This window comes from Balaenoptera ricei, chromosome 3 (genome assembly GCF_028023285.1).
Source record: "Balaenoptera ricei isolate mBalRic1 chromosome 3, mBalRic1.hap2, whole genome shotgun sequence".
In the NCBI taxonomy this organism is placed as follows: domain Eukaryota; kingdom Metazoa; phylum Chordata; class Mammalia; order Artiodactyla; family Balaenopteridae; genus Balaenoptera; species Balaenoptera ricei.
Window position 1 is genome coordinate 13861358 of NC_082641.1, and position 16346 is coordinate 13877703.

At 44.3% G+C, this 16346-nt stretch overlaps 1 protein-coding gene across 1 annotated transcript in view; it reads right to left on the reverse strand.

Annotated features, from left to right (window-relative positions):
• RETREG1 (reticulophagy regulator 1) overlaps positions 1-16346 on the reverse strand; it is a 125940-nt gene that overhangs the window by 82920 nt on the left and 26674 nt on the right. Inside the window, exons 2-3 of the mRNA XM_059916138.1 lie at positions 9287-9393; positions 3511-3541 (exon numbers count right to left, since the gene is read on the reverse strand). Of these exons, the coding sequence (XP_059772121.1) occupies positions 3511-3541; positions 9287-9393 (138 nt within the window). The remainder of the gene's footprint in view (positions 1-3510; positions 3542-9286; positions 9394-16346) is intronic.

A 16346-nucleotide genomic window follows, 5' to 3' on the forward strand; every position in this document is an offset into this window, starting at 1 on the left:
AGAGGGCACAGAGATTCCTCATATACCCTCTGCCCCCCCCACACACAGCCTCCTCCGTAATCAGTGTTCCCCACCAGAGTGCTGCATTTGTTACAACTGATGAACCTACATTGACACGTCATAATCACCCCAAACCCAGAGTTTACATTAGGGGTCACACTTGGCATTGTACATTCTATGGGTGTGGACAAAAGTGTAATGACCTGTATCTACCATTATAGTAACATACAGACTATTTTCACTGCTCTAAAAATCCTCTGTTCTCTGCCTGTTCATCCCTCCCATCCTCACGAGCCCCTGGCAACCACTGATCTTGTTACAGTTTCCATAATTTTGCCTTGTCCAGAATGTCTTATAGTTAGAATCATATTGTACATAGCCTTTTCAGATTGGCTTCTTTTGCTTAGTAATATGATTAAGGTTTCTCCATGTCTTTTCATGGCTTGATAGCTCATTTCTTTTTAGTGCTGATTAATATTCTATTGTCTGGATGTACCACAGTTTATTTATCCATTCACTTACTGAAGGACATCTTGGTGGCTTCCAAGTTTTGGCATTATGAATACAGCTGCTATAAACATCTGTGTGTTGTTTTCTGTGTAGACCCAAGTTTTCACTCCTTTAAGTAAATACCAAAGAGTATGACTGCCAGACTGTATGATAAGAATATATTTGGTTCTGTAAGAAACCACCAAACTGTCTTCTAAAGTGGCTGTACCATTTTGCATTCCCACCAGTAATTAAGGAGAATTTCTGTATATTAGAAAAGAAGAAACATCCAGTTTCCTAAGGTGGAAAGTGTTTGCATTGATGTTAATTCTTTTGCTTGTATGCTTAGGGTTTACCCACTTAGCAAGGTACTGTAGTTGAGATCATATTTTATCATTTTTAGGATTTAGAAATGTTGATTTCTAACTACCGCCCAGTGAGGGCGAAATTTCTGAGCTCAGCACCTCAGACCTTGGAAGTGGAAAGATCCTAATCCCACCTGCCTCACATGAGCAAAACAGCACCTCCTTCTGCCTGCAAAGATCCTCCTATCCAGCACTGTATTTTATTCTTCAAATAAGGTGGTTTTGAATTTTTCAATGTTAAAAACACGGCACTAGCAAGTACCAGATGCCAAGAGTCACTGTAAATAACAAACCAAATCATCATCAAAGAAATTAGAGCAAAACATTTTAATTTCACATCTCCAACGTGAACAATAGAAATCAGAATGAAATTACACAATGGAAAGTGCAGTGAAAAAGTTTTGGAAAGTATCCTTTCTAGTGTGAATTAAATCACTTTGAAAGAGGCACTGGCCAAACCAAAAGGTAAAAGGATAACAATATGAAAGGAACACTAATCCTCCTCAAATCACATCATAGACTTTTTAGGGCTGCAAGAGATATTCGAGATGATTCTCTCTCACCTCTTCACTCAGCAGGTAAGAAAACTGAGGCCAAGAGAGGAGTGAACTTGGCAAGATCACTAGCTGCAGGGTTGGGACCAGGATGGAAAATTAGCTGCATCTGAATATCCATCTGGGTGATCCTGAAGTAAATGAGACCCTCCCTAAAAAAAGCCTATTTCCATGATCATGGCTTCTCTGGGGGCACATAGGCAGCTCCCCAACGAGTGGAATATTATAAATCTTAAAAAAGCCGCATTATAAGGAGCTACTCACTCCCTGACCAAACCCAACACTGGCAAAGTGAGAGCCTTGGTCCTGCTGTGCTCACTAATAGCTAATATTTTTTCCAGATCCTTATCAAACATTCCAATAATTTCTATGTTAAGAGGAAGTGCACAGTGGGAATTCTCCCAGGCAACTTATAACTACTTCAGAAGGGCTGTGGACAGCAAGGGCTTCAGCAAAGCCCTTGGCGGGTCAAACTGAGTATCAGTAAATCTGAAAGAGTATTGCTTCAAAGAGCTTTTAAAACTTCTTTGAAATTACACTAACTCACTTGGTCAGATCTTCTTCCTCCAACCAGAATTAGGGAGCACGCTCAATTTCTTCACCTGACAAATGGGGAAACACCTGCAGAGAAAGCTTAAGACACTTATCCAAGGAGGCCCAGTGTGTCTGCAGGGGCAGGACGGAAGCCAGGACCTGGACTGCCAGGCCAGGGGTGGGTCTGTGCCTGGAGGACCAGCTTTCCCTTCTTATAGCCCATATCTCCCTCTGCTGAGTCTTTGGCAAGTTTACATTCTGCCCATGAAAATCTGGGCTCCAAAATGAAGGAACAAGCACGCAGAAGTAAACTGATCATAAAATTAGCCTTTACACCTGAAGTAAGCATTATTTTCATGAGCACAGCTTCTAAGAGTACATTATAGGGGCTTCCCTGGTGGCGCAGTGGTTAAGAATCCGCCTACCAATGCAGGGGACACGGGTTCCAGCCCTGGTCTGGGAAGATCCCACATGCCGCGGAGCAACTAAGCCCGTGCGCCACAACTACTGAGCCCACGTGCCACAACTGCTGAAGCCCACGTGCCTAGAGCCCGTGCTCTGAAACAAGAGAAGCCACCGCAATGAGAAGCCTGCACACCGGAATGAAGAGTAGCCCCCGCTCGCCACAACTAGAGAAAGCCCGCGCATAGCAACGAAGACCCAATGCAGCCAAAAATAAATAAACAAAATAAATAAATTTATTTAAAAAAAAGAGTATATTATATACCAGGTTATGGTTTTTTTCATGGGTTTTTAAAGGCGTTACTTTGTTTCCGTTGTGAGCCTTCACTGCATGTTGTCTACTTTGATGCAAGTCGAGCACCGAACCATCCCTCTGTCAGTCATACAAGGGTATTCTTAAGGCAGAGTTTAAACAAATAACTAACTACAAAAATTCATTTCACTGGAACACTGACCCTTACATTTTCTCACTTTTCCACTTCTCATATGCACAGTTGGTGATGTGAATTCTGGTCCTCTCATCACCTGCCCCACCTCTTTTCTCTTCCATGTGAGAAGAGAGCCTTTACTTCAGGATGGGGGATGGCAAATGAAAAGGGGACTCATTTGCCTGTGGCTGCACAAGGAGCCCAGAGCCCTGTGGACATTCGCTGCACCCTCCCACCTACAAGCCTCTCAGCCCCTCCTCCTCGTCTCCTTACCCCAGAGTTCTCTGAACCGACAGCCTGGTTAACCTTCAGGAATGCTCCTGCAGAGTTCCGGGACTTGGGGTTGCCCTGTTCTTCCCCCACTACAGCACGTTGCTCAGGCTCCAAAATGAGGTCTGAGAGGAAATCCCCAATGAAAACACCCCCATCCTCACACATCATGACTCTCACGCGTGCACATGCCCCAATATTACAGCAAGACACGAACTATTTCCTAGAACGAGTCCTGATTTTATCCTCGCCCTCACTTCGACTGTATTTTTCTTTATGTTCCCACACTTGTAGATTACTATGATCAATACTGTCACTAAACTATGGTTTCAGAGATGCATCTTGGCGGCCCAGTCACCTCTCCCACCTGCCCTCCATTAGCCATAACATGAAAAGAATGTTCCCTACCTTTCACTGAAGCTTCTCCACAACTGTGCACCTGCAATAGAAGTAAATGTGAAATGTTAATGGAGGTATTTTCCTCTTGAGGCATTTCTCAACTTAGAAATATTCTGAGCTATTTAAAATGGACCGCTTAGATCTTAAAACTCTAGAAACGATCAGTTCATACAGCGTATACTTCTGCTACCATAACTCATTCAGGCAAGTTGTCCACAAATATCCATTGAGGTTCTACTACATGCAAAACACGTGGATAGGTACCATGGAAGATGGAGCATCGTATAACACATGGTCCTGCCTCAGGGACCGTACTGTCCAGTGGGGCAGACCGAACCCGCACTCCAGCAAACCTGAACCGAGGCAGGTGGTGTAGGAACTCTACAAGAAACATAAGCCATGGGAGTTCAGGGAGGAGAGAAAATGTGGCTGGTCAAGAAAGCAGCCGTAACAGAGGTGGTATTTAAGGTGAACTTTGAAATGGTACTGACAAAGGAGAACTGAAACAACTACTATTTGAGAAAGGAGATTTTTATCTATTCATTCTTTAGGTGTTTTGAGCTTATATCTATGCTCAAGTGAAATCAACATTTATACACACACACACACACACACACACACACACACACACACCTAGATCTCATTTGCTTTCTTAATTCTCCAATGACCTTCTTCACTGGACTATGCCTTGACACTCTACTCCCCGCTACCAGTTTTAATGAAGTTCAAGAAAAGAAATGGCCAAGAGGTGGTTTCTGCTTTTTCCATCGAACAAAAGCCAAAGGTGTTGTCCCTTTTGTTCTTCAGTATCCCCTAGTAAATATGCATGTGATAAATCCTTCTTAAAATTCAGCCACAGGAAAAAGTTTCTCCAAACTGCTTGAATCCTTTTATCAGATTATTAGAATTGTGCAATTGACCTGGTTTTGCTTTCTGCCTAGATGAACAAACAAAGAAGATGTAGTGTATACATATATTACAATGAAATATTTGGTCATAAAGAAGAATGAAATCTTGTCATTTGTGGCAACATGGATGGACCTGAGGGTATTATGCTAAGTGAAATAAGTCAGACAGAGAAAAACAAATACTGTATGATTTCACTTATATGTGGAATCTAAAAAAACAAGTGAAGAAACAAAATAGAAACAGACTCATAGATACAGAGAACAAACTGATAGTTGCCAGAGGGGAGGGGGTGGGGAGATAAACAAAAACAGGTGAAGGGGATTAAGAGGTACAAACTCCCAGCTATAAAATAAATATGTCATGAGGATGTAACGCACACATACAGAATCTAATTAATAATATTGTAACAACTTTGTATGGTGACAGATGGTAACTGGTCTTTCTGCAGTGATCATTTCACAATGTATAAAATATTGAGTCACTATGTGGTACACCTGAAATCTGAATACAATTGTGTTAATTATAACAAAAACACTGGAAAAATGAGTACAGTTGCTGGCTAAGGGAACGAGGACGTTAGAACGGTGGGCACAGCAGCGCCGCGATCACTGAACGTAGACCAGGGTGGGGCAGCACAGGGCTGAGGACGGTGCAGTGTAAGAGGCCGAGCAGAAGCGCGCTTGAACTGGGGTCACGGAGCTGGTGCAATGGGAGTGAGGGGCCGGGGTGGGGCCGTACAGAAGGAAGCACCGAGGACTGACTGCCAGCCTTGCAGGGGCTGGAGACAGAACTTGCGAAGGCTAAGGTCAAAGGTTCAGGGACGGTCTCGGGGACCGAAGCCGGGTTTCACACGAGCCACCAGGGTACAAGCGGGAATGACAGAGCGTGGCATGGGCACAAAGGCCTACAGTTCACAGGCCACGAATCCAGGTGGGTCCACGTTCAACCGCGACCAGAAGGCAGCATCAAATGGATGGTGCAGATTTGGCGGGAGGAAAGGCATAAAGGGACAGTGTTTGGCGACGCCTGCACAGGCGGCGTGTGGGAACCTGCTGAGCCCTCCTCCACTGCCCAGTGCAGTTGTTGAAAAGCATCTCAAAGACAGCGGGGTGTGGAAATTACTGGTTCTTTGGCAAAGAGACAGAAGGAGAAGGTGGTCAAGAAAAACTGAAGGCCGCAGGAGGAGTTTCCCACACCGCAGAAGCATCCCCAGAGCCCAGAGGAAGGGGTTAATTCTGGGGAGCACACAGTCAAGCACACAACAGCGAGACTGTGAGCGAGAAATCCATCACGGCCGAGGGCGTCCACACCGGTGACTCAGAAACCAGAGACACGGGGTCCCTGGGTTTCGCAACGATTAAGTCCCAAGAAGGTATCGCCACGCTTCTGCTCACCTATTTCGTATTAAGTACCTAAGACGGTATTAAAGATATGATGGAGGGAGAGGAGGGGTACAATGAAATCTTAACAAGAGAATCTTAATCCCTTCAGCCAAAAATGCTGTGGGAAGCGGGGAAGCTGGCGGAGAGGCGAGGGGCCAGGTGACCTGGGGGTCCTTTCCTCACTGCTCCTGCCGTGGGGCCAGGGTAGCTCATGAGAGCCAGGCGGTTCTGGGTGAAGCCACGGAGCTACCATCCCCGCCTCTGGACCCAACTTGAAGCCGATTCTGCGCCGCCCAGAGACCAGTTCATCACCGCAGGGCCCTGGGCTGAAGGGCCTGCAAAGCCAGGCCCCTGCCGACCATGCGTGGGGCTCAATGGGCCTTTGTCCTAAAAGACTCGGCTGCAGAGGACGACGCAGGCACCAGTGCTGCGCCAGCCACAGACCGGGAGCGCTGGGAGAGCACGGCCATGAGTCCTGCCTCTCCTTTTCTCCTCAGGCAGTAGAAACACTGTATTCAGAGCAACGTCCCCCGGTGAAAACCCGGACGGAAAGATTGGCCTGTGACAAATGCCCGCCCTACAGGCTGGAGCGTGAGAGGTGGTCTCGGGCAGAGAGGCACTGGGGAGAGGAAGGCGCTCAACGTGGACCGGCTGATGGGTGAACAGACCCATGCTGTTCCGGTCGCAGGTCGGAGCTGAAGAGAAGGCCCCGTTACTGACTGAGGTGCTTTCGTTTCACGCTCTTGTCTGACCCTTAGACAACCCTGTGGTATAAGGAGGATTTGCCATTTCACAGGATAAAGAGGTTCAGATTATGTAGGAGGCTGAATAACAGCCCCCAAAGGTATCGGGTCTTAATCCCCGAAACCTGCAACATGTTACTTTACATGGAAAATGGGATTTACCAAACATGACGAAGTTATGGGCTATGAAATGGGGACACCGTCCTGGATTATCCAGGTGAGGCCCAAATGGAATCACAAGTGTCCTTATAAGAGGAAGGCACAGGGAGATTTGACACAGGCAGAGAAGGAGGTGATGGAATCACAAAGGCACAGACTGGAGAGATGCCCTACAAGCCAAGGATACCAGGAACCGGCAGAAGCTGGGACGCTCCAGGAATCCGGGAGCGCGGCCCTGCCCACGCCTTGATTTTGGCCCCGTGATACTGATTATGGACTGCAAGAGAAGACATTTCTGTTGTATTGAGGCACCAAGCTTGTGGTAATCTGTCACTGCAGCCATAGGAAACCAATACGGTCTTTGACGGGGCCTCTCCACAGCTGAGAAATGGAGCCAACTAGCTCTAGAAGACAGGTATTCTTCCCACCCTACCACCCCAATTTTTTAAAGGACTGAATCTTTGCAGTGGAGAGCTTTCCTGCAACTTAATACGAAAGTTGCACGTTTGCAAGAACATCAAGCTGGTGAGGCAACGCAGGGAACGGTCCTCGTTAGAGTGAGAAAAGGACAGTCACGAAGTCTTTCCACTTCCTCCTTGCCCCCCCCCCCCCACCATTTGTCCGTTCCTTATAACTTGTGCCCAGACTGGGACCAAATTTGTACACCACTGAAAACATCGAGATGCTCAGCTTGCTTTGTGAGGTCCCTTGCCCTACTGAGCTAGAATGACTGCAGGTAAAATAGGTTAAGTGGCTATTTCTTCTAAGATTCCTCTGAGGGAGCAACTAGAGGGTGAAAATGTTACCAAATCAATTTGAGAGAAACAGGTTCTCCTCCATCAGTTATGAATCAAGGCAGAAACACTGGTATCACCATGCATTGATCTCACCAACCCCAGCACAAAGCCCTACAGCTCGGGGATGTCCCACCTCTAGGCAGAATTAATACGCCTGGAGTAAACAGAAAGTATCAGGCCAGGTGCCTGTTAGGGTTAGAAGGTAGAGAGTTAGGTGTCTGTTCTCTGAAACAGAAAAGAGGCGGGTGGGGAGGAGAAGAGGGAGAGAAGGAAGAATGTGTACAAGAATATAAACTAAATCTACAGATTCAAGAAAAGCAATAGCTGGACAAAACCAATCGGTTCACCTTCCCAGAACAGCGAATGAAGGAATCACCTTCAAACCTTGAAACATACCCATGTAAAACAATCTTTCTAAATGGTTTACACATGAGTTAGTTTAAGAACCATAAAGACTTAAAATATAAACCAGATTTAAAGCGCACCATAGAACACTATGATGGTACATCCGTAACAGCCTATACCCCTGGTCCCAGGGTCAGTGTTAGGGAGGAAAGAGTGCCTCCCACAAGCAGCTTCAGTATCCCCGCCAGGGCTAGGACCCTGGACAGTTCTTATGTGCCTCCACCTATATGGACCCCTACCAAAATCATCCCTCCATCTGGGGTTACATTTAGTGGAATCAACTGCTTCACTGTAACACCCTCTTAGTTATTTTTGATCAAATCAAACTTATTTCACTTAATTTCATGGGGCTCAATTATTCCAAGCAGGGATTTTTGTCTATCTACAAAAACTAGCTCAAACCCTGGTAGAAAGAAGCTCCTCCAAGTATGGAAAAGCTTGACTCGGATGTATGATATAGTTAAATTACTCAGAAAACCTTAAGCAAATTTTTTAAATAATTCAAGTTCTCACCTGAATTTTTTGAAAAATTTGGTGTTTAAAATGAATTTATTTTTCAATTCATTTTTAGAAATGTATTTAACCGTTACTTAATTGTTTTTAAGCCCTGAACTTATTGTTTTTCTCCACAGAGGCAGAGAAAACATTTATATAAACTAGCCCATTTTCCAATGGCCCAGTTTCATCATGTGGGATGTAATAAATATTTAACTGATATCCTCACTGCAGCCTACTTGAATACCAAAATGGTATTTAAAATAACAGCACTTAGAGCCAAAAGAGAAACCAACACACACAAACCTTTTGCCCAGCAGCAGTAGCTATGACTACGGACAACATCACTTAAATAAATAATAAACAGTAAATAAATTTAATAAATTTAAAAATAATATTTAACAAACCTTCAAAATAGAAAGGTCAGTGCCTATATAATCTGTTATTTTGCTCCATTTCAAAGACCGCTCAGTTAATTTGCCCATACAAAGGTCAGACATTCAGGGTCTAGAAAATTAAATACCATAAAAATGAATGCTGAGGGGCTTCCCTGGTGGCGCAGTGGTTGAGAATCTGCCTGCCAATGCAGGAGACACGGGTTCGAGCCCTGGTCTGGGAAGACCCCACATGCCACGGAGCAACTGGGCCCGTGAGCCACAATTACTGAGCCTGCGCGTCTGGAGCCTGTGCTCCGCAAAAAGAGAGGCCGCGATGGTGAGAGGCCCGCGCACCGTGATGAAGAGTGGGCCCCGCTCGCCACAACCAGAGAAAGCCCTCGCACAGAAACGAAGACCCAACACAGCCAAAAATAAATTAATTAATTAATTAAAAAAAAAAAAAAAAGACTTCCACAAACCCTTTAAAAAAAAAAAAAAAGAATGCTGAGTTTTCTTACCTCTTGTTCTAGACAAAACCACATCCTTTATTATTTGCATAATAACACGTCCAAGGATCATGACGGAGATCAGGTGATACACTCTCCACGGAGTCAGTGCAAGGAACCTATCACAGCAAAAACAGACAAATCATTATTTCAACTTGAGGATTGTCCCTTTTTTCAAAAATTAGGTTTACTTTCTGCCACAGAAAGAAAAAATACATTCAATAATGATTTCACGTGTCAAAAGCACCCTCAACGTGATCACATGAAAGTTACTTAATAGGCATCAAAGTCACGGAAATAAAAGCACTGGAGCCATGTGTACTTTTGTGCCAGGCTTTCCACTCTAACCTCCAATCTGGGCAGAAGATTTGCTATTTTGGGTATGGCCCAAATATCACTCTGCTAAAAGACGGAATAATAGAACTGACCTGGAGAAGAATCATGATGGGCTAAAATTAAAAAGGCAGAGCAGCAGGGTTCTTTCACGCACAAGAGAAGCTAGAGTAGATGCCCTTTGCTTACTGTCCTCTGTCTTACGGTTTTCTCTTATGCCACATCCATTTCTTTAACTCCTACCCCCCACCCCACCAATCTCTTAAAAATAGCAGTTATTAGGGATCCAATTTGCTAGCCCTTTCTAAGATCACTGCCCTTCTGTCTATCTGCCCACCTCCTCTCCAGAGGGAAACAAAGAATTCTTTATCATGAACAGCACACAAACCCTACAGTACTTTTTGTTTTGTTTTTGATTGGGTTTATAAAGGAATGGAATGGCAAGGAAGTCACAAGGAGCTTTGAGCCTTCACATAGAGGCTGAAGCCCATTCTACATAAGTTAGTTGGTTAAGCTACCAATTAATATTGACTTCAGTGCAATCATAACTCAGAAAAATCAATTTAACAGAAATGTCATTTAATACTAGTTGTAAGGCAGTGTGGGATGTATAAAGAAGCAAAGAACACATGAATACTGCCTTCTAGGAACTTACTTCCTCATCAGGGAGATGAACACAGGCTGCACTAACAAAGTCCAAGGCAATGCGTCTTGGTGCTATAGCAAGACATGAGCAAATAGCAAAGAGAAGCAAAGGAGGAGAAATGATTAACTCCAAATCAGAGAAGATTTATAAAAAGTGGCATTGAACTTGGTCTGGGAGAATGGATGCAATTCAGAGGAAAATAGAAGCTGTTCCAATTGGAGGATACAACATGAGCAGAAGATGAGAGTCAGGCAAGGGTGAGGTGTGCCTGGGGCATGCAAGTGGTCTGGGATGGCCCCTGCAGAAGCAGAGGGATAAACAACAAGAGAGTTGGGAGACTGGCAGAGAGAAGAAATTGAGGTGCCAGGCTGGGGGCAGACTACGGCAAGCCCTGAAGGATATGTAGGGAGTTTAGTCGTCACTACTGACAATAGAGAGAAAGCCAAAGGTATAGAGTAGGTAAATGAAATGATGAGTGGTTTAGGAAAATGCCTGGGGGCAGCAGAGAGGATGAGGTGGAGTAGGGAGGAAGCATGGAGTCCAGGACGTCTACTAGAAGGTTATGCAATGTGCTTGGTGAGAAGTGGTCAACATGAGATGCTGGTGAAGTTGTGGGTAAAACCTATCCCAGAATGTGGACAACCCAATTTCCATGTCTGGTTCTAATGTCACCTGTGTGTGTGACCTGGGCCAGAGTGGGTAGAATAGGTCAGTGCTTCTTTAATACTGGTCTGCAACTGCCAGCAGATTGGCTGCCTGCAAAGCTTGTTAAAATACAGATTCCCAGACCCCAGGGTCCTCCCCTCCCAGATCCTCTGAAACACGTGGTCTAATTACTAGTGTTTACATTCAATAAACATTTATTTATGGGGGCCTACACTGCGCCAGGCACTGTGCTACCAAAAAGGAATAAATGGTGAACAATATATGCAGAGGAAGGAGCAGACATAAAAGACAACCCATAGGGCTTCCCTGGTGGCGCAGTGGTTGAGAGTCTGCCTGCCAATGCAGGGAACACGGGTTCGAGCCCTGGTCTGGGAAGATCCCACATGCCGCGGAGCAACTACGCCCGTGAGCCACAACTACTGAGCCTGCGCATCTGGAGCCTGTGCTCCGCAACAAGAGAGGCCGCGTTAGTGAGTGGCCCGCGCACCGCGATGAAGAGTGGCCCCCACTCGCCGCAACTAGAGAAAGCCTTCGCACAGAAACGAAGACCCAACACAGCCAAAAAAAAAAAAAAAATTAATTAATTAATTAATTAAAAAAAAAAAAAAAAAAAAACAACCCATAATGCCAACACCCACATCTTTAGTAACAATAACTTGTTCTTCCACTATGGGTCTAACACTTGCTCTATTTTTGAGCTCTTATGTTTGTTTTAACCGAAGGTGTTTTTTGGTATTTATTTTCTTTTTGGCTTACCTCCTCACTGTCAATTTATGATTAATTATTGCGCTTGTCTGTGTGCCAGTCTCTCTGTTTTCCCCACCTCACACTGAAGTGGCAGTTTTCAAAATTTTTGATAGTGATCCACCATAAGAAATTCATTTACCTCTAAACACATACAAATAAAACCAAAGTTTCAAAAATAATATTTATCCTTACAATGTGTGATGCCTTCTGATACTTTCCTTCAATTCCATTGTATTTTTAAATGCTGACTCTGGCTCACTGAAGTGACTCCACAAGCGAGTTGTAACTCACAGTGTGACTCACATTGCATGGGGGAGGCGGGGAATCTGCAACTGTTAGATTAGTATGTTTCATTAGAATGGCCTTCTTTGCAGAGTCAGGCAAAACCCTAGGAGAGAAAGTTCCCTCAAGTTTAAAGGTCTTTTGAGCTAGCCAGGAAGCCATTTAAGTATCTTTTAAAAACCAAAAAAATGCAAAACCAACTGAAGCAATGAAGGCCATTAGTTATTCTTTTAGTGGAAATTACAATCTTCCAGGAATAGAAAAATTAGGGAATGACAGGACTTTGACCCACCGCCCTGGCTGCCAGAAGCCCTCATTTAGAGGATGTTGCCATAGCAACTCCCAAGAGCACTGGGGATGCCCACCCCCCCACCCCCGTGTTCCCTGGGCCAGGGTATAGTTGGCATCTTGCCCAAGGGTCTCACTGGTCATTAAGAATTCTCAGCCAGATGAGAAAGCAAACCCAACAACTACTTGGGATGGAAGTGCCATACCGGAATGGGATTGCATGTCTCCTTGGTAGAGGAGCATCTTTGCAGCCCAAGAATTAAGCATAGACATGTTTGAGAAACTAAGTTCTAATAGTAATAATTTGTACTTAGAAAAACCTGCACGTATTTGGTATTTTAATTATTTTTACTGCCTACGATAATTCGTCCCATGGTTCCAATTTAAAATATGTAGTACAATTTAGAGTTGTGATTTGAAATTAAAATCTTAGGAACACCTATGAGTTTATTTATTTTACAGGAACTGCCTAATATTGGGAGATCTTGGTTGTTAGACAAAGTCATTTTTTTTAAAACTTCTATTTTGGTAACTTTCAAATATATACAAAAAGAGAGACCAAAGTATAATAAACCCAGCCTCAACAATTCTCCATTCATGGCCAATGTTGTTTCTTCTATATTCCCACCCACCAAGCTCCCCTCACCACATACACACCCAAATTATTTGAAGCAAATATCAAGCATCATATAACTTAACTTGTAACTGTTGTCATTTATCTTCAAAAACAAAAAAGCACTTTTTGGGGCTTCTCTGGTGGCGCAGTGGTTGAGAATCTGCCTGCCAATGCAGGGGACACGGGTTCGTGCCCTGGTCTGGGAAGATCCCACATGCCACGGAGAAACTAGGCCCGTGAGCCACAACTACTGAGCCTGCGCGTCTGGAGCCTGTGCTCCGCAACAAGAGAGGCTGCGCTACAGTGAAAGGCCTGTGCACCGCGATGAAGAGTGGCCCCCACTCGCCACAACTAGAGAAAGCCCTCGCACAGAAACAAAGACCCAACACAGCCAAAAATAAATAAATAAATAAATAAATTTATTTTTTTTAAAAAAAGCACTTTTTAACCTAACAACAATACCACTATCACACCTAATAAAATTGCTTTAATTTCTTAATGTCATCAGATACCTGTCAGCATTCACATCTTCCCAGTCATCTTTTACACACATGTACACACGCCACACACACACACACACACACACACACACACACAGAGTAAAAGACTGAAACAGAATCTGAAAAAGTCATACATTGAAATGGATAGATGTGAGTTTTAAGTTTCCTGTAATTTATAGGTCTCCTGCCCACCCATCTCTCTATCTCTCTTTCTCTTTCTCTTTTATTTATTTATTTATTTTGCTTAAAATTTCTGTGGAAGAAACAGACTCATTTTGTCCAGTAAAGCTTTCCAGAGTCTGAGAATCACTCCTTGTATCCTTGTGGTTTAGTTTAACATTTTCCTTTACCCCTTCTGCAGACTGTAAAAGTTGGCAGTTGCATCTAGAGTCTTGACCAGAGTTAGGTTCAATTTTTTCTCCTACATGATAGGTGGAGGTGTGTGCTCCCATCAGGAGGCACATACTGTCTGGTGTCTCTGTTTTTGTGACATTAGCAGCCATTCACGATGACTGCCTGGCATTAATTCCTCAGGGACTACCCAGGGGTAGGAGCCCTTCATTCTTGCTACGGGTATTAGCTGGGTCACATCTATAAAGAGAAACTCCCCTTCATCAATGTGTGATGACCGGAAGAGACGGATCTCATGGGAAAGGCAGGATCAACGCTTGATTCTTTCTCTTTATTTACCAGCCTTCAAGATAACGAGACAGTTCCTTAGTATCCTCTAAAGGCAACACAGTTGGTTTGGGTCATTACATTTTTTTTAGTGTTACTGTGAATGATGTGCGCCAGCCCGCTGCAGTCTCATCCCTACTGACCGTCAAGTGGCCCATCTTGGCTGGTGGAAGCTTAATCAGGTTGGTTCCTGAGTCTCTTAGTAGAACCTTAGTAACCTCTGCTAATAAAATACTTTAAAGGGACAGGGAAAATATAAAATTTACAAATGCTGTTTAAAATGTTGAAAGGAGTACAGTGAAACTTTTTAATAAAACCAGTCATTCACCAAAGACTCTCTTGAAAATGCTTGCTAAAGTCTGATCGATTTATAAACAAAACAGTAAGTTATGTTAGCTAAAATTGAAAGCTCGAAGAAAAACAAGGGTTTCAACCTTACTTAATCCAAATTTATTTTTTAAAAGGTAGTTGAACAGAATTGTTTCAAACCACTCTTTTTTTTTAATATGAAAACTGTCTCATAGGACATCAAAAAAAACAATCCCTGTCTGCGGGCCGTAAGCAATTCTGATGCTGGTGCACTGTGGCACCACTCAGAGGAAGACTACACTTTCATCCAACCCGTGATTCCCTCAGTGAGAATCACCCACCTCTACTGAAATACATCTCATATCGGGGAGCTCAGCATGTCTTCGGCATCCAGCTTCCTACTGTGTCCTTTTATTACTGGGGGAAGGGGAAATTCCCTTTTCATTCCATAACCAGTGATTATGAGACACTGGGCTAGCTGCAGGGACACACTGATGACTAAATCCCTGCGAAGCCGGGAAGCAGACAAGTAAACAACTATGTTTAACCCAAGCATCAATACTTTCCAAAAGGGTGTGGGAGCAGGAAAGAGGGCCGCTAACTGCATAAGGAAGGCAGAGTGAGCTCTCGAGAGAAGGTGGGTGTTTAAGCTTTGACTCCCTAGAGCAGTCAGACTTTGCCAGGTGGAAAGTGCCAAAGGCATTCCAGGTGGGGAACAGGGTAAGCGCAGGGAACAGCAAGAGTGCAAGAGGCTAAAACAGAGGAGTGAGAAAGTGCCCTTAACGCTGGCTCCCCTTGACCCAGCGGCGCTAGTTCTGCCCTCCAGAACCACACTGCAGTGAATAAACCCGCTGATGTCTAGTGAGTGCGAGCACGGTTCTAGACATCATTTAATGTATTCGCTCATTTAATCCTTATAACAACCCCATGGGGAAGGTACTCCATTTTGCAGGTGGGCAGGGAGGGGTTAAGAAACTTGCCCAAGGCCCCAAGATCAGGGGAGGCGGGGCCAGGATCCAGACAGGATCCAGGAATCCAGACAGCTTGGCTCTAAGCCAGCTCTCTCACCACTCTGCTAAATACCTCCCAGACACAAGCTCCTGCCTCTTCCACCTCCTGTTATCACATGAAAATAGCTGGAAGGGCTGTCACCAATTTTCAAGAGGATGTCTGCTCAGGGTGTGATGAACTGACTGAAGAGATGCCAGGAGCGCTCCTCAAAGACACCAGCCACCACCACCAAGACTGCAGAAAGCGAGGATTACGCTCACACCTCTTTATGACAAACATCCCTGGTCCCTTCACCTCTGGCCAGGCTCCAGGTGTGACTCTTTTCAGACCAAATGCTCCCACTGGGCATCTGGTCCCTACAGAGTGGGGGAACCAGGACGGGCCTTAAATCCATTTGTTCTGGATTCCATAGCTCTACTTATACAGTTTTTTTTTTTTTTAATTAATAGGCTGTATTTTTTAGAGCAGTTTTAGGTTTACAGAAAAATTGAGTAGATTGTGCAGAGACTTCCCATGTATCTCCTCCCCCATCCTCCCATCCCACCTACAGTGTCTCCTAGTACTAACACCTTGCTTCAGTGTTATAACATCTTGCATCTGTTATAACTGATGAACCGATGTTGATACGTTATTAACCAAGTCCATAGATCACAGCAGGGCTCACTCTTTGTGTCATACATTCTAGGGGTTTTGACAAATGCATAATGTCACGTATCCATCATTATAGTATCATACAGAGTATTTTCACCGCCCTAAAAATCCCTGTGCTCCACACATTCATGCCTCCCTCTCTCCCCATAAACTCTGGGGACCACTGATCCTTTTACTGTATCTACTAGTTTGCCTTTTCCAGAATGTCATTTAGTTGGAATCATACAGTATGTAGCCTTTTCAGACTGGCTCCTTTCACTTGGTATTTACTTAAGTTCCTCTGTCTTCTCATGGTTTGATAGCTCATTTCTTTTTATTATCAAATAATATCCCGTCATATGATGT